Source organism: Paroedura picta, chromosome 3 (assembly GCF_049243985.1).
Source record: "Paroedura picta isolate Pp20150507F chromosome 3, Ppicta_v3.0, whole genome shotgun sequence".
In the NCBI taxonomy this organism is placed as follows: Eukaryota; Metazoa; Chordata; class Lepidosauria; order Squamata; family Gekkonidae; genus Paroedura; species Paroedura picta.
The window spans coordinates 94855126-94880665 of record NC_135371.1 but is presented as its reverse complement, the minus strand read 5'-3'; the positions used below and the strand labels follow the sequence as shown (position 1 = coordinate 94880665).

The window sequence follows — 25540 nt, the reverse complement described above, 5'->3', positions numbered from 1 at the left end:
GTCACTGCGGGTGGGCCCTCCGCCCAAACGAAGTGGGGTTGAAATGCTGAGCTGGGCCTTCAGGGCATAGTGGTCTGACCATGGAATGGAATTTGCTGTTATCTGGTACACCTGCAGCCCCACACCAAAGATTAGATCTAGCTTGTGGCCCGCTTGATGGGTAGGACCGATAACAAACTGAGAGACCCAGTGTAGCCATGGATGACACTAGGTCCAGACCAATTCCAGAGGATGGCAGTTCCACATGGCTGTTGAAGTCCCTCAGAACTAATAGTCTTGGGGTACTGCAGTGCCCAAGTGGCTACGGCCTCTAGCAGGCCCAGCAAGCCATCTTGTGGTGCATTGGGCGGATAGTACACCACTCAGATGGGTATCTACAAGTTCCATTTATTTCATTAAATTTTGCCAAGGAATTGTGTATAGAGCCTGTGCAATTGAAATTCAAGCTTCTGAGGAAGAGAAACTGCCTTGGTCACAACCTTTCCTAGAGGACAGATAATGGGAATGTGTCCATGATCGTTCTCCTGGATGCTGCAGCAGATTCAGTGTCACTTAGCACAGCATCCTTCCCTTTTTAAGGCCCTTTTTTGGTCATTTCCTAGATTAATTTATGGAGAGAATTGGAGATAAATTAGTTCATTTTCAGGCCTGACTTTTCTGTTTTCTAAACGCTGAAACTGTATTTGCCTACCTTTGCTCTGTCCTTTTCTTCACATGATCTTAGCCAGAGGGAGAGGTGAGAGGGGGTCAAGGCAAAAAGAGACAGAAGGATTTGTGCACCTTAGATTAGTATTTTCTGTTTGCTCTGTTGCTTGATCCCTTCACTTCTTTCAGGAACCCAAAAGTTGAGCTGCAAACGACAATATTTAAGACTCTCACAAATATTTATTAAACAAAGTGCACTGATATATATAAAAAGCATAATAGAAAAACACATATCTAACTGCACATGACAGAATGGATCAAACACGTTTTGACCCCAAGGGGTTTTCCTTAGTTAAAATCTAAAGGCTTGCTGGTTGGCAATGGAAAATCTGTTAGGCATAACTCCAACTAGTATTTCCAAAGTATCTGATTTGGAGCCCCCTTTCTAAAATATATATTATCTGAGGCCACCTCTCTCAGCTTATGCCTAGCTCTACATCAAAAGTACATTCCCATGTTTGCCAGAAAAAAAGCTTTGTCATTTTTTGGCACGCATGGAAACACACTTTTGATGTTCTTCTTCTTGGTTTCCTATTCTACCATCTTCTCAGTACAAACAACATAAAACAAAAGATGATGATGTTATCCGTTCAGCAGTGTCCGACCCTTGAGGATTCTATAGGAAAGTTTTCGCCATATGTTTCTGTCAATGACTGCTACTTTTGATGTAGAACTAGGCATAAGCTGAGAGCAGTAGCCTCAGCCTTTTGTTCAGGTTGGGCTTTGGTTCCCTTTTTTGGTTTTTCCTTCACTCCTTTGACATTTCAGTTCTGTCCCTGGTAGTGTTGCAAGCGGGTCCTGGAGTTCTCCCAGAATCAGAACTTCTCCCCGGTTTTCAGAGGTCAGTTCCTCTGGAGAAAATGGGTACTTTGGAGGGTGGACTCCATGGCATTGTACCCTGGTGTGGTCCTGCCCCAAACCCTGTCTACTCCAGGCATCTAAGGCTCCTGAAATTTTTCAATCCAGAGTAAAGATTGCCAGCCACAGGCTAAGAAATCCATGGCATGTTTGTGGGGGTGGAGCAGAGTTCACAAGGAAGGACTGGTGTGCCAGGTATGCAAGAAGAAAAAGTATAATCACATTCTTCCCTGTTCAGGACTGGAGGAGAGACATGAAGGCCCAAGGAAATTCAAAGAGAAAAAAGGTTTCCCATATTTTCCCCCAAGAACTTCTATCCATTTTTTCCCCCAATGGAAAAACTGAAAACTCTGCAGAGTGCTGGAGGGGAAATGCCATGGAATGTATTCAGAGTGAAGTGCTTTTTAAAATACAGTTTTATTCAAGATACGTAGAACAAACATTTTAATATAAGACAATCTATGATATGCATTACACACACAATGTTTAAGTGTAACTAATTTGATCTACAATTAATAGAATATTTATTATAATAAAGAGTTCATAGCATAGGGTGCTGCAGCGTGTATTTCTCTCTTTCTGTCTAGCAGTTCTGGCTAATGATCTAGTTTGAAATTTTTTCTGATACACGAAATTATCAGGACAGACAATGATATGGACTGAGTTGATTTTGCAGTTCACAAAGGCAGGGATGCAAAACCTTCATTGCTGTATATAAAACCAACCCCAGATGGAAGTCATTATGAGCCCAAGTTCTCATTAAGCTGAAAGAAAAAGAATGCCACTCCAAACAAAACTGCTTAATTTTACACAGGCCCTTCCCCTTAAGTTTGTCTGACTGTTCTGTCTGCTTGTATTTCTTTTAGAGCTTTTGTGGTGGACCCTGATGGATTGTGAAGTACGGAGACTAATAATAAAAGCCTCTCCATGTGATGCCTGAGTTTGAGGTTTAAATTTAGAACATGCTATCATGGAAGATTGGTTTGGGATATATGATGTGCTCCAATGACTAAGCATGGGTGACTTCATGCTTTTTAAGAAACATTTTTACAGATGTGGTTAAAGGAAAATATTCTCAAGAAAAACCAGTAACATCTGCAGACAACATGCTGATTATGTCACCATGACAGCACTATAATCAGAGCTTCTATGCCCCGCAACTTGACACAGCAATTGCACAGGCTGACAGAGCCAGGTAGTATTAATAGTCTCGGCATAAAGAGGGCCTTGACGGAACTGTCTCAGTTCCACAGGGCCTGCAAAACAGAGCTCTTCTGCCAGGTCTTTGGCTGAGGCCGGGTTTCAGGCACAACTGGGGCCTCTCCTCTGGCCAATGCTATACCATTCTGTGTACCTCTCCCCTGTGATGGTTGACTGTAGATTGGGGAGGACTGGGGATTATGCTGCCTTTTGTGGTGTTTTTATGGTATCAGGGGATTTGTTATTGGGTTGATTGGGGTTTTAATCTGCTTTTGTGTAAACGGCCGTTAGTCCACGGACAGCGGTGTGATATAAATTGAATAAATAAATAAATAGCTAGATAAATAGATAACTAAATGGATAAATAAATAATCCATGCTTTTGCTTTTCTGGATGCTGCAACTGATGGAGATGTGGAACTTTGTGGACTAAGAAGGATGCAACTCTGCTCAGGGTCATGCTGTAAGTTTCAGTGGATGTACCAACAGTACAGGCAGCAAGTTGCCTTCAACCATTTATCTATTTATCTAAACTTTTCTAACCCAGCTTCCCCTCCATCTTTGCTGGGTCATGGTGGTTTACCAGAGCCTCTTGAGGAAGTGACAGAGATGTTATCACTGCAATTGTAAACATAATCACATGCTTCAGTGGCCATTGGAGTTAGTGGATTTAGAGGTGTGTAACTCTCCTTTGGATTGTACTGTAAAACCACAAAAAAGCATAATAATAAAAATGGCAACAACTATAAACCATGGAGGAACTAGGATTGATGACTTCCAAATGGTAGTTGTAGATCTCCCACTGCCACAATTGATTTTCAAATAGGGTGGCCAGCTATGGGGTCCACCTTCCAAAGCAGCCATTTTCTACAGGGGAACGGATCTCTGTTGTCTGGAGATGAGCTGTAACTCTAGAGGATCTCCAGGTCCCACCCAGGGACTGGCATCCCTTTCTCCATGTAATAGAGATCAGTTCACCTAGAGGAAATGGCTGCTTTTGAGGGTGGACTCCATGGCATTATATCTAGCTGAGGCCTTTCCCTCCCAAGCCTCACACTACTTAGTCTTCACCCCCAAAATATTGAGATATTTCCGAACCCAGAGCTGGCATCCCTGGGAGAAACCCAATAAAAGCAACCTTTTTATACCTCCCCCCCCCTGTAGTTAGTATACTGCTGAGAAATGTTGGTGTAATTTGGGAGTTTATGTTATAAAAAATAGAGTTAATGTATAAATGATGAGACCAGACAAAGCAGGTATACTATATATAAAAAGACAATTTTACTAGCTAAACAGGATGGGGAAAACTGGAAGACTAAACAAGCAAATGCATAGCTTCCTATAGCTCATTCAGGAGCTCTACACCTTAGCTTAGTGGTCCCCAACCTTTTTAAGGTTGAGGACCGCCTCCGGGGGTGGTGAAGAGCCGGTGGCCCGAGCGCCGCGCATGCGAGCTAGCGCCCCCTGGTGGTGAAAACGTGCATGCACAGCAGCTCCGCGCATGCACGTTTTCACCACCAGGGGCACTAATGCGCATGCGTAGCAGCTCCGGCATGCCGGTGGCCGCACCTGCATCTTCCCCCCAGCTCTCACAGCAGAAAACTAGCCAGGCCGCGAGTGAAGTGGCCGCTTTGGTGGCCGCTTCTCTTTGCGGGGGGGGGAAGAGGCAGGCGTGGCGGCCCGTCACCAAGGCCTTCGCGGACCACTAGTGGGCCGCAGACCACAGGTTGACTGCCCCTGCCTTAGCTGTTACATGGTGAAGATTCAAGATGGATCTGTCTATCTGCCTAAAGCAGATTTCTTCTCAAACAAAGGGAGGAAGAATTCTTTTCTTCCTGCTAAACTTGTGGACGTGACAAACAAGAATTAGGTAATGGCTCTTAAACAAATCTGCATATCTAAACAGACCACTTGACCTACTCTGCCTGTCCCCACTAGCAACAAGTGTAAACAAACAGTTTAACCCTTTAACTGACAGTCTGTGGCTGGCTCTTGCTAAGAGACAAAGTCTAACAAGAAACAGGTTGAGTTTTTACACGATGCTTAGTGGAATTAGTTATAGTAAGTAGAAATTAAATCCTAAATTCCCAAACTATTTAGAATTTTTTATTCTAGGACAGTGTCTCAGTGACTACATACTCTGTGAATGAATCACAAGAGAGTTCATGTGGATTACACTTGAGCCTCTTGTGGCGCAGAGTGGTAAGGCAGCTGTCTGAAAGCTTTGCCCATGAGGCTGGGAGTTCAATCCCAGCAGCTGGCTCAAGGTTGACTCAGCCTTCCATCATTCCGAGGTCGGTAAAATGAGTACCCAGCTTGCTGGGGGGTAAACGGTCATGAATGGGGAAGGCACTGGCAAACCACCCCGTATTGAGTCTGCCATGAAAACGCTAGAGGGCGTCACCCCAAGGGTCAGACATGACTCGGTGCTTGCACAGGGGACACCTTTACCTTTTAGTCATTATATAATCTGTTTAATTCTTATGTTTTAGGTTTGTGCGTGTAAGAGAGAAACTGGATGAATAGCTAATGGCTGTTAAATCTAGGACAGGAAAGCTTTTATATAATTGATTGAACAAAATGTCTGCTCTTTCACACTGGTATACTTATTTATTTAGTCATTTTTGCTTTCTTTTCCCCTAATGGTGGCTGAAAACTGAATTCCCCTGTTTTTCCCTCCCTCATTTTATTCCCACCTCAACAAATCTGTGAGGTAAATTAGACCATGACCAGGTGACTAGCTCCAGTTTACTTAGTTGAGCTTCCATGATAGATTTTAATCCAAGTCTCCCAAATCTTGGTCCAACACTATGCTACTTGCAACACAATGCAGTGATAACAAGGTGGCAGAAGCCTGTGGTAGTGGAATGGACTGCTCTTCTGCAAGATACTACTGAGGGATTATATGTTCCAAAGTGTCCTGTAAATGAGATTCATACAGCATATAAAAAACAAGGTTAGAACCTTGACGTGCTACTTTTTAAATATTTGCAGGGGTTGCATTAACAATGTGACTCTCCCCTCCCATAGTCTGGAATGGTTCAACTTACTCTACCTCCTCATTCAGCTACATGAGTGATCATGGAGGGGTGTGATGGTATGTGATTGGTAGATGGAACATGCCATCATTACAATCCATTTCATCTTTGCTGAATGAGTTACCTGTTTATGACACTTATAAGCTGATCCATGGTAAATGCAAATAATATAAATGGGCAAAGGGGATTTTGCATGCCTAGCGTTTAGTATCTTTTCAGCTCTTGCAGGGATCCCGGGGGAAGGCAGGGCAAGGTAGGGTAGGAAAAAGCTGTTAAAACAGAATTAAAGGAAAGCCCAAAGTGTTTGTAAATAGTGGTTAGCTGAGAGATTATACCCAAAGCATTCTGTTAGCAGCCATCAAACACCAGCTACATGACAGACAGCTGTTCACAAATCTCAAGGGAAATTTCCAAAAGCAAGAACCAGCATTTCCACTTCCTAAATGCTCTTTGTTAAGCATGACCCAACATGATTTGTACTTGTTTATGCTCTTCAGACCACCTATCTAGTTAATTGTTTCTCTGCACAGTGTCCAGTCCCACACTCCTTTTGGGCTGCATTTGTGGTTTTCAGATTGTTTATTTTGGTCATGACAACATGGGAAAGAAACAGAAGCTGGATCATTGTCTCTGGCCTTCCTGTGTTCTTTATAGCCTCAGAAAATGAATACACATACTGGACCATGCACAAATAATGCTGTCCTCTTTCCAGCAAAAAAAATAGCCATCCTGATCCAGCTACGGCGCTCTGCCCAAGGATAAGCCTGCACATCACTTGTTCAGACAGGAACAGGATCCTACAATCAAATGCTCATGCGAATGAACATCTAAGCACAAACGCCATCTCTGCCACTCCATTTACTGTTGGTTGGATGTGCACCGTCAACCTAATCTCGTCCCACTAGTTGCATACAAATGCATTTCTAAGCAGAAGTGCCATTGAATCAGTGTGAAAGAACTGGATACACAATGGGAGATCTCTCAACACTCTTTTAAGAGTGCTTTTTAAGCAGCAAGGGGAATAAAAGCCTTTTGGATCAAGGCTGTTGTGCTAGGAAATTTACTTGTTTCACTCTTTATTGTTTTCCTGACAGAATTGATCTTGGTGGCTACTGGACTCAATAGGGAAAAAAAGATACCATGGAGATCCCACATCCGGCCTGTACTCCAACAACTCGGCTGGCTCCCAGCTGAATCCCGGATTAACCTTAAGATTTTGGTAATCACCTTCAAGGCCATGCATGGTCTGGGCCCAGTGTACCTGAGAGACTGCCTCCCTGTCTATACCCCCCAAAGAGCCTTACGCTCTGCCACCTCCAACTGGCTGCGGATCCCTGGCCACAGAGAAGCACATCGGACCTCAACAAGGGCCAGAGCCTTCTCGGTCCTGGCCCCCATCTGGTGGAAGTTCCCTGAAGAGTTCCCTGAAGAGATCAGAGACCTACCAAACACCCACAATTTCACAGGGCCTGCAAAAGGGAGCTCCTCCATCAGACATTTGCTTGAGGCCAACTAGCCCCAAAACACCCACTGCCCCCTCAGACACCCCCTCCCATGACCAAAGAATCCGACCTACCCAAAGCTGTGTAAATGTTCCTGTTTAAATATTGTTCTGGTTGACATGCTATGTTATACTCGTTATATTTGTTGCAATGTTTTATGTAGTTACCCCATGATGTTATATGTAAACCACCCAGAGCCGTATGGAAGGGTGGCACAAAAATATGAATGAATGAATGAATGAATGAATGAATGAATGACATTTCCCACCAAAGCAGTTCTGGTGTCTTGCCATTTGCTCCTTGGCCTGCCTCCCCCCCCCCCCTAAATCTGTTGGTTGTGTTCCTGGACTCCCACAATAGCTATGGTCTCACAGGAGTTTAGGGCTCACTCTAGCCATACTCTAGTCAGTGAGAATGGTAATCTCTGCCATTCCATTTCTGCCATTTTTGCCTTGCTGCCAACAGGCTACCTTTGATGCACGAAAAGCTGAAGCACAAACAAGAGAAGTCCTGCCAGCTGCAAAACACTAAGGAGAAGTAAGAAGCTGACAACAGGATGCAACACATCTGATTTTCTTTCTTTATTCCAGAAGACCACTGCCAAATGAGGTCCGGTTTACAACTCATTTTCAAGAGAATGTCCCTTCCACAGCGACTCCAAGATGTCTATTGTTTAATATATGCAATTACCCATGTGCTTTTAAAATGCATAGTAAATTGTCAAATAGTAAAAATTAAACATAAACAATACCTTATAGTTCCAGTAATGTGACTCTTATAAAAAATAATATCCAACCTTATAAATGGAAAAACATATTTAAAAACTCATTCAGAAGCATAACAGTAAATATTTAACAGTAAATATAAAAAATCAGATAATCATAACAGCATACCTTAGAAGTAGCCAACGATCATTTACTAGGTAGGCAGTTGCCATGCATATCCCCTGCTTAATAATTTTGGAACTAGCAGCCCACTGGATACTTCATAGGTATGCTGTTATTGTGGACTCAGGTCAGGCTATCCACTCAGCTGCTGGTCAGCCCAAAGCATCATCAGAGTCAAACTGAATCCCTACACACACACACATACACACACACACAAACACACACACGAATTTATATTCTCAGTACTGCAGCTGTTGGCTTCTTTGTTCTGCTTTGTCCAGGAAATCTGTTGGGTATTCTCCATAGTCCAAAAGAATGAAACTGGCTAAACAGACTGGACATGGCACTATGTGGTCAAATGTAAAGCAGTAGAATCAGTCTCTGAGAAAGCCAATCCAGTCACACACAAGTTGTTGCAATAATTTATGCAGTATGTGAAGAACAGAGGTGAAGGTGACAGTGTGCACTAGAACATTTCTTAATGTAACATTTTCAGGGGAAATGGAATACAAAACCTAGTAGAAGCAGCAACTATATGCTGAAGGGGACTGATCCTCTTTAAAGCTTATATAAATGACACCAGGGAATGGCTTTAAAGTATTATGAAAACCCAACAGCATACTCCACCAGAAAATCAGTAAGAAGCAAACTGGCCCTTCCTGTGGGATGAACACACCAGCCTGTTCCAGGCCTTGGCAGTAAGTCCTGGCATGGGAAACCGGGGAGAGGGGCCAGCCTTGCATCTCTGTACCAGCTGACAGATGCTAGAAAGATTTTAGGATATGGTTCCGGGATCTGTATCAAAGGTTCATTATCTTAAGACAGCTCATGAAATCAAAGGGTGTTTTCACATGATTTTTTGTGCTGCCAGTTTCTGTAATACTGTTGTAAACATTCATTGGCAGGCCTGCCACATATACCATGAGATTTTAAAGTGTGTCATGTGAAAACGGCTTCCCACCTTGGGGAAAGAAACTGACAATGGGTAGACAATGGTGATTTAACCTTCTGGGAATGTTGCCTATGGGCCATTGCTGGCCTGAAGCTACCTGCTTCATAGGGGCTGCCTTAGTTCACACTCCAGTGGCAACACTGAGCATGGTCAGCTTGTCTTGTGACTCCTCTCGCACCAGTTGTTGTTGGTGCATGAATAAGCAGTGGGTGGGTGATACCATCATTGTCTCTGCTGGCCAAGTCTCACCTGAGTGGTCTGTGCTTGACTAGTTTTCATTGCTGCAGCAGCTGCCCATCTCCTGGGCCATCCAAACTTTTCAGTCTGCCCTGACAAGGAAAGTGCTTTTGTGGATATGGATATACCCAGTGGAGTGACATCTGGCCCTAGATAACTAGAAGGTGGCATCAATGTCACCTTTGTCAAGCTTGTTTTGAGGGATGGCTGGATGGCACAGATAATTATCATTGCCGGTAGTAGTATTTTGATAGTTATTGTGATTTCATTCCCTGTAAACCTTGTACATAAATCGGAAGTTGGCCACCACCAACTGACCTTTATATGTAGATACATTCTGTGAATGCGCAGATTTGTACAAACATTTTAAATAAGCCATTAAAGGGGACGCAGTGGTGATTATTCTGAATGTGCACCTGGAAGCCTCATGTGCACTGCTATAAATAGTAGATCATGTGCCAGTAAATGCTGTCATTTTAAAGGTTTAAACCCAAATACGTTTAAGAGCTTTTCCAGACCATCAGTTTATAGCACAATAAATCTGCAGTTATTACACACATATTGCACAGAACTCAGACATCTTTCCTCAAGGTAGTACCTCTTTTGCAAGGGCAGAATGTTTTGGCATCACTGTTTTGTAACTAGGAAGTTGTGACAATAGTCCGAAAGTTAGCATGTTTATTGCTGCTGCAACCGCAGTCCAGAATATGATTGGGTAGGTGTCATGGCGCCATGTTGAATAATACTTATCATAAGATGAGGAGAAATAGTACTTTTTCTTTTCTTTGGCCCTTGATAGGGCCAAAGAAGTTATGCAGGAGGGTGCCATAGCAGAATAAATGGTTTATCTGATAATTTCATGACTAAATTAGCTCATGGCTGCAAGCCTACACCCTTTTACCCAGAAATAAGCCCCATGGGCCATGGAGTGCAATGGAATTTACTTCAAAACATACATATGATTAGTTTGTACATCAAGGTTAGCCAAGTTATAACATGGGCTTTTCAAATATTTGGTGGGCCTTTGTGGCTCCCTTATTCCTGTCTGATAGCTTTTATTTTGCTCACTTTGCTATTTCAGCAACATATATAATATAACCCATTGTGTTTACATCATGGTACAGTCAGCTGTTCACATTTGCTCAGTTCATAGATATGCTGCCATGTGCATCTGCTTCATTCCAGCCTTCTGAGCAAGTACATAATGTGCTAAGGACAGTTTGGCTCATGTACCCATTTGCTTCTTGGTCTGTACTCACATTGGAATTGTACCTGAGCTACTACTGATTACATGTAACAGGGGTACTCGTCTGTTGACATCTGGACTCCCACTTGATTGTTCAGGGCTCCCAAACAGCTGTTAGTGAAGAATCAACTCAGAGTTGGTGACCTGGTAGCATTAAAGAAGGAACACATTTGCAGCAGATACACTTCATTTCCAGCACAGCTTCCTCAACTTCTGAGTGCTGGCCTGTAATCATGGCTATATCAGACTTTGACTACCAGGCAGAACGAATGACTCTGGTAGAATATAAGAGCACACTCAGAATCAAGGACAAGCAGGTCATGAGGATAGCAAAGCCCAAATAGATTAGAATACAGGGACAACATACATCTTGATCCCGTGTACTGTAGTGATGTGAAAGCAGATGTACTAATGAGGTTGCTTACAACAGTTATGAAGAAACATGGTATATCACAATACAATTAAACTTCATACAGACCATATTCTTAAAAATATCTTGCAGAATCCTTCAATGAAACTGTGAGCAGACACTTAGGTAAATAAAACGTTTATTCTTTCAGTGCACTGGCAGAGGCATGTAAAACAGCATCCAGATTTTACTAATTTGTACAAGATAAAAATCTGTGAGAGGAATGGATAATATATCTCAGGCATAAAGCAATTTGCTACACAAAGTTTTAGTATAAAGTGTCTCCTGAGAAACCCCACTGAGTTATCAACTCATTAAACAAAAGTCATTCAGAAATAAGTCTGCAGAGTTCTGATTGCTGAGAATTTGTTTTCACGTGAAAGGCAAGGAGTGTCTGTTACCTTGCCAGTATTTTAAAGAATATATCTAAAGCCTGAAAAACATTACTGGAAAAAATACCTACATGAATACTTTCATTTGATTTATAACATTCAGAACTCAGGAAAAATGAAAGCATTTATGAATTTCTAAGATATGCCACAGGTATTGCAGCATTTCTAAGATGGACAGCAAATACCTGCAGGGTGAAAAATGTCTTTAGAAATATAGTAGATAAAAAATGCTGCAAAGTGATATATGGTCTAGCATGTCAAAAATCTGGGGCTCCCAGAATTTTGTGGGGGAAAGCTGACAGCAGAAAGCTAAAATCCCTCACAAATTTGTTTACAAAGTTTTATTCTTGCTCATGATCTCTATTTACTGTCAGGCAGCCATATGGTTATTATTATGCATATATGTATATGGGGCACTTTAGTTCACATGTGGTTGCTGCAAATATTCTGAGAAAGGAAAATTTAAATACAATGAAAATGAGATATGATTGGCTTTTTAGGGTTTGAAACAGATAATAAACATACGTAAGAATGAAAAACATGCACACTGTGTAGCTGTTGCCAAACAAATATGGAAACATATGCTTGTGCCTTATATATTGTGTGGGGGCATGCTGTGAATTCTTGAAGAAAGATCTTTTTCCAAGTGAGAGGAAGAGAATCAATTATTACGGTTACATTTCAAGAGAAAATATATAATATAGGTATTTTTTGAAGATAAATGCATCCATCAGTTGATAAAATATTAGGTTCTTAATATTCATTTACCAATCATATTTAAACAGAAACGGACGAAACAAATTACCATCATGCTTGGGTCTATGAAGCAGACAGCAAATAACTAGCAATAATATCCACATTATTACTGACAACACTAAGCATTTCTAGGGCCCATTCTGCATGTGCTAGATAATATGCTTTCAATGCACTTTCAAAGTAGATTTTCCAGTTCTTCTCAGGAAAATCCAGCTGCAAAAGAACACTGAAAGTGCATTATCCAGTGTGTGCAGAATGGGCCCAGGCTTCCAACACACACTCATTGATTTGGTTCCATCCACAAAGAAAACTAGACATTGTTAAATTTTATTTGCTGGCAAAGATGCCTTATTAACCTAGGAAACTGACAGGACTTGCAAACTGGAATGTGGATACTTTTTGTGACCTTATGGAGGTTTGTGGAGAAGACAGGAAGTGAACTTTAAGGAATTTTATTTACTGCAAAGAAAAATTATGTACTGGCAGTACCTGTCTGGACTAGTCCATCAGAACACTGTTCAAAGGTTCCCTTTCTCTAGCTGCTGCCATTTTTTCTAAGTTAATGAATAATGGGCTTATCTATACTAGGCAAAAAAGGAGAATTGCTATTTTTGAATACTGTTTGTGCACTGGATAAGTAATGCTGATCTTTTCTTTTCATCCATGCAACTAATAGAACCATCCCTTATTTCTGCATAAAATCATTTATTATCATCTATTTATTTAATGTGGAGCCTGACTTCTGGCCCTTGAGAGAATGTTAGCTGGGAGCTTGGCCTTTCCTCACGAGTACAGTTAATCTTTCATTGCTATAATTCTTGGATTCTAACCAGTGAAATTTATATTACCTCCCCATAATTTTAAAATGTAGTCCTCATTCAGGTTGAAGCTCTGTTGTCACTGTACTTTAGCTGGAACCTTTACCTCCTTAGGGATGCCTGCCAAATCCCTGACACCCAGTTGTATGGATGACTTTTTATATCCTAGCTGCTTGAGGTGGTGCCATGCATTCTACAGGGACTGTCACTTAATGGAAGTGAATTGTATGGCAGTTTTATCCCTGAATATCCTTACGGATACAGCCCATATTTCAGAAATGCTGGGAGATGGTATGATTTAGAGGCTTTCCAGGAGTATTTCTGAGTATGCTAAGGTTCTTGAGTATTTCAGTTAAGATCAGGGACTGACTCTGTAGCCTTGGCTATATCCTCTATTCACAAATGGCAACATTCTTTGCTGTCATCACCACTAGATGATGACACCTCTTATGGTGTTGCCTCTAGGAAACAAATACTTCTTGTTCTCAATGAAAAATTCAAGTGTGAAAAATTATCTACAAATGCACCCTTCTTATGATATAAAATGATTGTCTAGAAAGTCTTTATATGTTACATGAAGTTAGAAGTAAGATATCTGTCCACCCAATTAGTCAACTGGAAGGAATTAACTTACTTTTTATTTTACAGATTGGGTTTAAGCACTAGTACAACTTTTTTGAGCCTGTGGGCACCTTTGAAATACTAGGTGATGGGTGCAACCACAAAATGGTTCTGTCAGGAGGCAGAGCCAACCCCAACATGGCTAACACAGGAGGCAGAGATACAAACATAGAGGAAGCCTAAGTGTAGGGCAGAAGAGAGGCCATTCTAAAAATATACTGGGAAAGAGGATTGAAAAAGAATAAAACAAATAATCTGGTGGCAGCTGTCACTCCAGTCAGAAGCCCAGCTGGGCAAGATCCCCAACTGGCCTCACTCACTTTCTAAAAATACTTGGTGAGCACCAAGAAATATGTTGGCAAGTACTTTGGTGTCCATGGACACCACCCTGGGGATTCCCCCCCCCCCCCAGTACATAGACCTGGAATATCTAAATTTGGAACAATTTTTAAGGAATGTGGTTAGTGTAGCATGAGAAATTCTTCATTTGAAGTTAAATAAAATAGCAATGAAGTTTAGGTGGGTGGATGAGAATGTCAACAAATTGGGCCCAAACTCAAAGAACACAAATTACGTGTGTACAGGGTAAAGATTTTGTAATATACCTGATTCTTTGTTATGTGCTCTACAGTCAGAACACACCTGTATACCAAGCTTGCCCTTTGGTGTTATAATAAGTTTACACAATGGCCTCCCAATTTTAATATAAAGCTATATGATTACATGACCTGAGAGTGAAAATAATTATCGATTTATGACAGCAAGAACGGTGGTTCTGGGGAATGTGCTCCTTCGGGTCTCTCTCTAGCTTCTGTCAGTATGCTGCCTCACCAGGGTGGTAAAATGTTAATGTTTATTTTTACATGGACTAAATATACATATGGTAATGTTTGAAAATGACACTCAGGTCATTCTTTTCCTAAGTTCAGTAAAGGAAACACACTGTAAAAACTACTCTTTTAAAAGGTCTTTCATTAATATTAGGAGTAATTTATTTTCTCATTCACAGGTTTTTCACATAAACTTCTTTCTATAGTTATGTAGCTAAAAGTTTCTTACAGATGATCTCAATTTTCTAGTACCTTGAAAGCCACAAAAGAAGTTTGTGTTGCATACTAGTGAGTCTGAATAAGTCCATGTTTTAAAATGTCAATATTTTTAAAGTGCCTTATATCATTTGAGCTTTTATATTGTCTTTATATTTTAAAGGGAGAAAGACTAAAGGAATACTGGTTTTATAGGAAACTGAGATTTTAAAAGCTTTCATATTTACATAGATTTTGGATTGGGCTACCATGGAAAGTATTTGCAGTAAAAAAAAAAAAAAAGCAACCCAAAAGCAAAGTGTGAAGGGGAGAACCCTTTTCAGAGGCTTTCAGCACTATCCCTTGAGATCCATAGTGTAAACCATTTTATCTCTGAAAAAGGCATTTTACAGAGACTCGGGTAAGCCATACTTTAAAACAGACACTGTGCCTGTGGGTGGGTAAGCCACCTTTTGACCTCTCCAGGAAACAAGAGTATTTATTTAGACCAGTTCAACTTTAGCGTTGGGATAAACAGCTACCACGTCATATCCTTCTGGAGGCTTAACCCTTTCCTTGGCATGTGTTTCACAGTACAGCTGTTCTTCAATGAAGAAATAGCCCCTCTGCTTCAGGTTGAGGCCACAGTCATCACACATGAAACACTCTGGGTGGTACAGCTTGTCCCGGGCTTTTACTATTGTGCCTCTGACAAAGTGCAAGGAAACAAAAGAAAAAGGGAGTGGGGGAGATAAATTCACCGCTATTAATATTTATTTCAGGTCATACTAAGTGGCATGCATTTTGTGCTTGTGCTACATAACTCAACCCCCTTCTTCCTTCTTCACATACCTTCTCTTTCCTTCCTGCATCATATAATCTAACTTAAACTGTCTGAGGCATATAATTAAAAAAACAAACCACTTATATTTACCCCAGAAACTGTATTGCACTGGTGCATCTCTCTTTCCTTGTGCAAGAAACCTGTGGGGTTTTTCTCCACAGTGTTGGATGGTGTGCATGAAGCACACTCCCCAATGTCTACCTGAACAGTGAGATTCCATATAAGTAAAAGCTTCATGGGTGTCATTCAACACCCAATTGCTTAAATCAATTTAACAGCATTTATGCAGTACAAAAGGCATTCTACTCCAATATTCCTCCTTGTATATAACGCTTCCTGATAACATAGATTGCTTGTGAGGCAGATGGTGTGTCCATTGTTTAACTTTAGCAAAAACTACATTAAACATTAAGGCTCTTTGGGGGGATGCATATACTTACACAATTCCATTGCCACATCTGGTGCACTCAGGCAGCATCTGTAAGCCAGACATGGCTCCACCCAGCTTAGATACTGGAGATTTAACATGTCTTGGACTAGCCAGTCTATCGTGTTTTTCACCTGCCAAGAATTTAAGACAATTTTGGAGTTATTTATTTAAAGCATGAGGAATGTGTCTATCTCAAGAAGTAATTTATTCCTAAATTCAAAAGGTAAAGGGAGGTTGACACAGGGACGTATCATGGGATACATTTGTCTGGTGAAGTCCCTCACCTCTGGAGTGAAGTCAGTATACCAGGGTTGAGTCCAGACCATACTGACTCAGAAGTAAATTTGAAAATCAGTGGGATTGTGTGATGGTAGAAGTGTTAGATAAGCAGGATAAAGGGGTAACAGCAATAATTCCTTGGAGGAAAATGGAAGTGTAAATATGAGAGTCTGAGCACCTGGTCAGCTCTGAGATAACAGAATTAAACCAGAATGGACCTTCTCAGAAAATTTAATGGGAAGGATTCCAAGAAGTAAAAGTAAAAGTCAAGAAGTAAAAGTCATAAGAAATTGAAACATAGACGAAACTATGGAAGGACATTACTTATTTCTTTTAGAGTATGTCTTGAATCAGAGAACCCATTAAAAGTCTGTCACAAGTGAAAAATGATACAGCTATTCTTAAAAATGAATTATACAAACATTTAAATAAACTAATAGCCTTCACATAGAGTTAATAATCAATATATCCTGGGAGGTGGTAGCACAGAGTACTGGCAACTATCGATTATTGTGCACATTTAAGCAGATTAAATACAACATTAAAACATATCAGTCACAGTCCTACATTGCACATACAGTCTCAATGTTTGCACATGGCATGATCATAGACCAAATGTGTTTCAACCTGGAGGATCTTAATTAGTGGTCAAGTAAATTATATGCACACACATAATAATACAGTATAATAATAAGACCTGGCAGGTGGCATGAGATTCATGAAATGTGTAGCTCCCAACAATATGTAATAATAATTTCATACATGGAGCTCACAATAAAAAATCAAAGTAGTTAAGAACTACCATTCTGTCCAGGACCAAGGTTCAATCTTAACTGTATATCCTCATGTGTAAACCAGCTTTCTTTTGCTTTACACATGAGGATGCATTCATGAGTGAACTTGCATGAATTTGATTTTTGACTACTTAGGGACATCTCCTTGAGGTAAGATGTAGATTTCACCACCTGTTCTTATATGTCCTCAAACTTTTTAAACAGGGGGCCAATTCATTGTCCCTCAGACTAGCGATCCCCAACCTGTGGGCCGCGGACCACATGTGGTCCTTCGACTAATTGGAGGTGGGCCCTGAAGGACACCTTCTCTCCCCCCCCCCGGCCCTTTACTTCATCCCCCCCAGCCCTTTACAACACACTTCATTGTTGTGGCATGTCTGTATATTATTTTGAAGGGATGTTTAAACATTACCATAGCAATCAGAGAGCGTTAGGGCAGTGGTTGAGAGTAGAGGAGTAAACTACCCCCCCCCCACCGGGCCTCAGTAAAAGGCGTTGAGTGGTCCCCGGTGATTAAAAGGTTGGGGACCACTGCCTCAGACCATTGGAGGGCCGGAGTATAGTTTTTTTTTAAAAACTATGAACAAATTCCAACTCTGTGCTCCAGAGGAGCTATGTGTCTACTATCCCAGTGTCAGCTAGTGACAAGACCTCCTCAACTTGCCCGCTCTGACAAAATGTGAGCTCCTCCACCCCCCAATGCACTGGCTGCAACACTGTCAGGCAGTGAGCTAAATTTGGGAGATCTGCCTGCAATGATTAGTCCTGTCATGGACTTGCAAACTGCTCTGAATGCAAAAAGCTGTTGCAGAGGAGTTGGTTCTTATATGCTGCTTTTCTCTACCAGAAGGGGTCTCAAAGCAGCTTCCAATTGCCTTCCCTTTCCTCTCTCCACAGCAACCCCCTTTTCAGATAGGTGAGGCTGAGAGAGCCCCGATGGTGCTGCAGAGGAACAGCTTACAGTGCTATGGAAAGCAAAGGTGACCCAGTCGGCTGCATGTGTAGAAGAGTAGGGAGGGATCCCCAGCTTGCCATGTAGCTGTCGGGCCACCAGATCACCCCAAAATCCTGGCTCAAGAGAAGCCCTTGGAAAGCATGCCTGCAAAAGCTCATGCAGCTGCCCTCCCAAAATGTTTCTTCCTGCTCCCCATATTGAATGTCCTGGCTCTTGAGAACCTGGGGGGTTGGGGGAATCCAGCTCCCCTGCATCCAACATTTGCCCAAAAGGATCCAGCAAAAAAAAAAGAAAAGAAAGAAAAACAAAAAAATAAAATAAAAAGGGAGGGGGTGCCCAGTGGCTGCTGGATCCTGCTCTTAGCAGCTGTACCAAACTTCCAATCCCCCTTCCCTTGCAGCTACAAAGTGGGGTGGGGGGGATCCAGCCCACCCCTACAGTCACCCCTATGGAGCAGCCCCTCAATGTCCCCAGAAGCGGGGGGGAGGGGGAAGAGATTTCCATGAGCCTAATTTTCATGGATCCAAGCCAGCTGCCCTCCCAACTGCTGCCCAAGAAGAGCCACTTCCCAATTCACCCTCTCCTGGCTGCCAAGCCTGCCTGTCCTGAGTTCTTCCGTGCTCCTGAGCCAGCACCCATTGTGCTTGATAGCCTGTTGTATGAATTAGGGTGGGGTGGCAAAAACTGCGTAAGCTGACTGGCAATACTCTACTCTTCCCCTGAGAGGACAACCTCAGCCTCAAATCCCTTCCCCCTGTCTCTGCACAGCTGAAAGAAAAGGGGAGGGCAGCAGGCCCACTTCTGCACTTAACCCTTTATGTCAATTGAGCCTGTCGGGTGGGGTGGGGTGGGGTGCGGTGGGGGGAGAAACCACGAGTCTCAGCTCTGCGGAGCCAAGCCAGCCACTCTCCTGGTGGCTGGCCCTGGCTGGGCTGCACCAACACTCACCTGCTACTCACTGCCATGAGCCCACATCTCTGAAAGAGCTTTGCACTGTGGCCTAGCAACACCGTTGCACTTGCATTCTGCCGGCGCTAACATGGCTGGGCGCAACACACGGGCACTGCCTGAAAGAGGGAGGAGTGGGGCCCAAGCCCTGTGAGCCCCACCATCTCAGAGGCCGCTGCTCTGCTCTGAGGGAGCCTCCGGCTCCAGCCCCCCCCCCCCCCGTGGGCCATCAATCCCCACCAACAGCCAGGCCCGGGGGGGGGGGGAATGGCCTCCTACCTGACCTCTGCCACCACAGAGAGCAAGCTGCTCTCCATGGCGTCCTGGGCAAGAGGTCTGGGACCCACACGCATGGTGCCTTATATAGGCTCCTGGCTCACCCTGATGGGTCTGGCTCACCCTGATGCCATGCGTGCTGCGAAAGTCATCCACTGCAAAGCAGGACAGGCAGCAGCAGCAAAAACACCCGGCATGCCAGATAAATTTCCTCGGTGGGCTATATGTGGCCCCTGGGCGTAGTTTGAGGACCTCTGGTCTAGAACACCATCTAATACAGACTTTTAGGCCCAGAAAAGCCAGTCTGTGAAGTCTGACTAAAAGTGCTGTTCTAAGCAGAGTTACTCCCTTCTTGGTCCATTGAAGTCAATGGCACTGATTTAGTAAAATTTCTTGGCTGTAAAAATTAGGGGTTTTGTTTTTAGTAAACAGAAAGCTATTGCTTTTGATACATTTACTGCAAATTTGCCCAGAATCTCCAAGGCTCTATCTGAACTTCCACAATTCCGTAGGGCCTGTAAAAGGGAACTCCTCTACCAGGCATTTGGATGAGAAAGACTGACCAAACAACATCTGCTGGTCCCCCAGGCACCCCCACAACGATCTGAATCCAAACCGACCTCCCTATGAGTTTGTTAGAAGTTATAAAAGCTATCGTTGTGTTATAAACTGTTGTAAGCCTGCTGTTAACTTGGAACCCACTGTTATGATGATGATTATTATCGTACCATAATTCAATGTACACCCTCCATGTTTTATGTAAACTACCCTGAGCAGCTTGGGAGGACGGTATAGAAATATAAAACAAGCAAGCAAGCAAACAAATAAGGCAAAAGCTTCAAAGAGGTAGGCAATCTACTCCATTTAGGCAAATGTCATATGGGACTCCATCATGATGAGTGCTTTCTTTCCTGTTTCTGTATTCATACCCCCCTTTATGTCCCTCCCCTAGCAAGCTACATAACTTTATTTTTAAAAAAAGACTGAACAATCTAGAAATTCCTTGCCTTGATTTATGCTTTATGCTTTCAGGGCTCATCTGAGGGTCACCTACTGAAGTAACCGTTATTTATCAACAAATCTTATTAAGGTCCGCACAGGAGCCATTTCTTATTAGGGAAACATTATTAGAGGAACAGTGTGAGGGTAATGATTAAAAAAACCAAAGCTAGTCAAATTAAAATATATTCTATAGACTTCATCTTGCAATACAATTCTATCTTAAAGTCAAGAAATTCCAGCTTTTTGAGAGAATCTATATTTCATGGCTCAATGAAGAGAAAAATATGACAGAGGCAGAAACAGAATTGCATTTAGGAGAATAAATGAACTGAAGCCAGGCTGCCTGAGTTGGCATGAAAGCACAAAGCTAATGTCATTTTTTAATAACTCAAACTAAATAAAAGAACACACTATGTGGGCAGAGGGGTGCTCAGTTCGTATATGGGCCATGATATAAATCACCCAGATTGACTAGGCTAGTAATTGCTGCTGGCCAGTCAACTAGTCAGCATAGTGTAATAGTTAATTGGGTGGCATCTAATCTGGAGAATTAGGTTTGATTCCCCACTTTTCCTCCACATGCAGCCATCTTGGGCCACTTACAGTTCTCTCAGCACTCTCTCAGCCTCACCTACTTCACAGGGTGTCTGTTGTAGGGGAGGAAAGGAAGGCAGTTGTAAGCTGCAGTGAGAAAAGTAGACTATAAAAGCCAACCCTCCTCCTCCTTCTTGCAGTTCCCCTGCCTCTTTCCCTGCCTTGGGATACCCAACAATGAGGGCTATAATTTCCCAACTTTCCCTTCATCCCTGTTCAATGGGGCAGCCTTTAACTTTGTACTGAACTACCTCCCCAGACTCCTCAATGTATTTTAATGTTTGATGAATTGTGTTATTTTTTGAGTGTTAGCTGCTTTGATTGTCAAGATAAAGCAGAATTCTGTTTTTGATTCAAACAAAACAGTTTCGATTGCTGCATTCCTTACCATTCTCTCCAGCTTCTAACATGCCCTGCAGATAGCGGAAAGATCCTGACTGCTTTGGTTCTGAAACTGGCTTTTCATAATCCTGAAGCATTTTATATACATCAGAGTCCATGTCGATTCCATTTCTGTTTCTTGGTAGGGATCTCAATGGGTCAGCACTATTTAAAGATAAGCAGAAGGCAAAGAAATGAACAAAGTCTAGAGTTGATCTGAGAAGAATGAACTGTTGTGAACTCCCATCCCAATACTCTACAATACTTCCATTTTTTAAAAAACAATAGTAAGTCTCATTAATCCAGTTTTTCAGTATATTGTAACCACAATACCGTGAAGCATGTTCTCCTTTTTCCTCACTGGACTTTTTTTTTGCCAGAAGACAATTAGCTGTGTAGAAATAATTATACAAAGTACAAAAGACAAACTGGTACACCTCTCATTCTCCTCACTACTGTGAAATAGGGCTTAAGACTGACCGGTGAGCCCATGTATTTTACAGTGGGCAGCTGCTGCAATCCATTGTGGATTCCTATGGCACACATGGATCATATTTTTAAAAAAATGCATTAAATTAAATTACAGAAATTTGGACATCATTCAACCATTGAAAAATATCTGGCACTTTAGGGCATTGTCTGTTGTTGCCAAATATGATCTCAAGGATATGTTTTAATCTCAAATACTTCCTTATAACACAATTCCTTTCTGGGTTCTTTCACATTTTCTGAAAGTTTCATTATATCTTTAAAAAATACTTCAAGGTTTAAGCAATACTAGGTTTAAATGGTGACCATATGCAACGCACAGTGCAATCCTAACCAGAACTACACCCCTCTAAATCCACTGAAGTTAGAGGCCTAAGAAGAGCACCTGAGAGTCAGCGAAGGGGCCATGGCTGCCGCAGGGTCCAGGAGCACTGAAAAGGATGTTGAGAGGGAGAACAGAGACTACAAGTCCCAGCTTCCCACGCAGCAGCCTTGAAGCAGCAGCAGAGAGGGGAGGGGCAGAGAAAAGGGCTCCATTAGAGGGAGCAGAGCCAGTCTGCTCTGCCTCTTCTCCCCTTCAGTGTCGAAGCGAACACCCACCCACCCTCCCTCAATACTGTTGTGTTTAAAGGGTTGTAACAGCTGTGTTGTAAATTTATGAAAGATAATTAAACAGGAGGTGTTTGTGTGGAGTTATTGTCACAGCTGGTGGTTGGTTGGCTGGAAGTGGACATTTTCCAAGGGGCCAAGCTTGTGCGTTGGCATCCCTAGTAAAGGGGGGGGCACCTTAAGGGGCTGTGTGGATGCGGAGCCTGCTTGGGAAGCTCGCATTTTCGGGTGGCAGGTGAAACCCAGCAGAGGCAAAAGACGCCCAGCGGGTTCGCATACAGCTGCCGCCTCCAACAAGCTGCAGGACAGATGTCCAGGAAAGCAGGTGTGGGAGCCGGCATGACCCATGAATGGAGACCTGAGGGGTAAAGGGCTGCCTTGTGGTTGGCTGACCATGTGAGGCCATGTCCGCTTCCTGGCTATGCCACTCTCAAATAATAAAACGGCTGTAGCCATTTTCACGCCAAAAAAGAGTATTTGTTGTCTGTATTTGGTGTGACTAATTCAACCCCCGCCAAGCAAGAGTGCACTTAAGACAGTAGGGTTGCCAATTATGGGTTGGGAAAGTTCTGGAGATTTGGAGGTGGAACCTGAGGAGGATGGAGTTTGGGGAAGGGAAGGACTTCAGCAGGGTATAATGCTAAAGAGTCAGCCCTCCATAGCAGCCGTTTTCTCCAGGAGAACTGATTTCTGTAATCTAAAGGACATTTGTAATTCAGGGAGCTCTCCATGTTCCACTAAGACCTAGTAAGAGAGCCAGCTAAGTGTAGTGGTTAAGAACAGTGACGTCTGATCTGGAAAGCTGGGTTTGATTCCCACATGTAAGATGGGTGACCTTGGGCTAGTCACAGTCCTGTTAGAGCTGTTATCTGAAAAGTTCTGTCAGAGTTCTCTTAGCCCCACCTTTCTAACGGGCCTTTTCCACACAGGAAGCTCCATGCTGGACTGCCGCCTGGTGTTTGAGCCGGGGTATGTTGCCCTGCCTCTTCCCACTCCTGCACAGGGGAGCATTTGGCCTGTTGCACCTCACCAACCCTGGATTTGTGCTGCCAAATGGCAGCTGGGACAATGAGATTCTTGTAGGGAAACCTCTGGAGCCTAATTTGAGTCTCTATGACCCATTATGTTTGGCAGTGGCCATGCCAGGCTGCCGCTTGGTCCTTAAGCAGGGGTGGAATGTCCTGCCGCTTCCCATGTATGCATCTGGGAGGGAATTGCCCAGCATATGCAGACTGCCCCAGTGTAGTGTGTGCACACAATGCCGGAGCAGTGAATCACATGGGGCCCCCACCATACAATGGCGGGGAGTGGCATGTCAATCTCCCAGCAAGGTGGGGGTGGAGAAATGCCCCAGCCAGCTCTTTGGAGCTGACAGGGTCGTGTGGTGTCCCTGCATGAGGTGGCCTCAGTCAGGCCCAGGGCTGGGAGGTATCCAGGATGGTGGCAACATCACGAATAATTGGGGATTAGCTCTGCAGCCCTGTCGCCACAAGCCTGGGCATTTCACTCCATGCATAATCAGTCTATGATTTCAGGAGGGAGGGGGTCTGAAAGCTCTGCTCTGGAATCAGCCCCTCCCCTCTTTCTGTGCGCAGTTTAACTTTTCTTCTTTGCCTCTCTCCTGTTGGAATAGTTTTTATTGTTGTAAAGTCAACTTGAAGAAATCTACGTGTAAATAATAATTAAACTCAGCTTCCGCTTTCTTAGTTATAAATATGTGTGCTATAGATATGTATTCATCATCCCCTTGGAAGAAACTGCAGACTCGGCTACATAAAAGAAGGTGGAATATCCTGCATCCAAGGTTGGTAAAATGAGTACCCAGCTTGCTGCTGGGGGGTAAACGGTAATGACTGGGGAAGGCACTGGCAAACCACCCCGTATTGAGTCTGCCATGAAAACGCTGGAGGGCGTCACCCCAAGGGTCAGACATGACTCGGTGCTTGCACAGGGGATACCTTTATCTTTACCTATTAAGGTGGTTTGTAGCTTTAAAAACAATAATGGAAATGTAAGACTTTTTTTTTTAAAAAAAAGATTAACCAAAAATCATTTAATCATTTTTTTATACAAGTTTAGATTTTTCTGCAAATCTTGGGTTTCCTTAGATTTGCAGAACCCTAAACCTACAAGTTGTTCCCACAATAGCTCATTTATTTTGAACTGCCATCTTTCTTTTACAGCCAGATGAACTTTCTGCCAAACTGCTGCAGTCCAGGGTTTTTTGTGTTGCCCTCCCATCTTTTTAAAGACCTGGTTTGAGGTAATATTTATTGCTTTAAGTGGAATTGTATCACTAGCCTTTCCAGACTGAAATGGCGGAGGATTATTGCTGCATATGGGATCAGGAATGGCCCGGTGGGTGATATTGTTGATAGTGCATCCCATGTCCTGAGCTAGACTGCCATTTCAAAGTCCAGCAATGCAGTCCCCTCCCCTGAGATTGTAAAGAGGAAATGAGAACAGGAAATGTTTAATTAAACAGTAAAAACATTGAGGGGGAGCATGATTTCCAGAAAGACATTGATTTGGGCTCTGATTTTTAAATTAAACCCCTCCCCCAGCTCCATAGATGCACAATGCTGCAAAACAGCTACAGTAAAGGTTACTTAGAAAAATTGATGGGTAGCAAATTGGTGGGCAGCATAAAAGTAAAAGAGATCTGGAAATGTGTAATGAAAGAGAATGTACTATAAACAAGCTGCACTGACTGAAGTGGCCTGAAACAAATCTGAAAATGTTGCACTTATCACATATTACCTGAAAATGAGAAGCAGGGCAGGGGAAAGAGGCAGGGAGGAAGGCAAAGGGGCCACTTGATAGTCAGTGTGGGGCACGAGTTAGCGTATCAGACTTGAGCTAAGAAGATCAAGACTCAAATTAGTCTGACTCAAATTACTCTCAGCCTAGTCCACCTCACAGAGAAAAAAAAGAGTGGAGAAGAATGTACGGTTCCTTGAGATATTTGGAAGAAGGGAGAGATATACATGTGGCTTGTTTTCTGGTGGCAAACCCAGGAGGATTCAGTAACACATCGCTGTTGCTTACCCGTGCCACAGGTATGGCCACTGCAGTGCTCTCGTGGGAATATTGTCCTGTATTAAGTGCTTTGGGAAATAATTCCCCTCGCTGATAGCGGCAGTACTATAACAGTGAAAAACATGCAGTTGGGTAGCCCTGTTGTTCTGAAGGAATAAAGCAAAGTTTGAATCCAGTGGCATTTTAAGAATATCAATGTTTAATTCTGGGCATATGCTTTCATTTGCATGCACAAAATTAAACTTTGTTGGTCTT

The 25540-nt window shown here is 42.8% G+C and overlaps 1 protein-coding gene across 1 annotated transcript in view; it reads right to left on the bottom strand.

Annotated features, from left to right (window-relative positions):
* Nucleotides 1-10965: 10965 nt before the first annotated feature.
* PDLIM4 (PDZ and LIM domain 4) overlaps nt 10966-25540 on the bottom strand; it is a 114910-nt gene continuing 100335 nt past the window's right edge. The window contains exons 5-8 of the mRNA XM_077326893.1: nt 21156-21313; nt 15930-16050; nt 11171-15353; nt 10966-10993 (exon numbers count right to left, since the gene is read on the bottom strand). Coding sequence (XP_077183008.1) covers nt 15149-15353; nt 15930-16050; nt 21156-21313 — 484 coding nt within the window. The 3' untranslated portion in view covers nt 10966-10993; nt 11171-15148. The remainder of the gene's footprint in view (nt 10994-11170; nt 15354-15929; nt 16051-21155; nt 21314-25540) is intronic.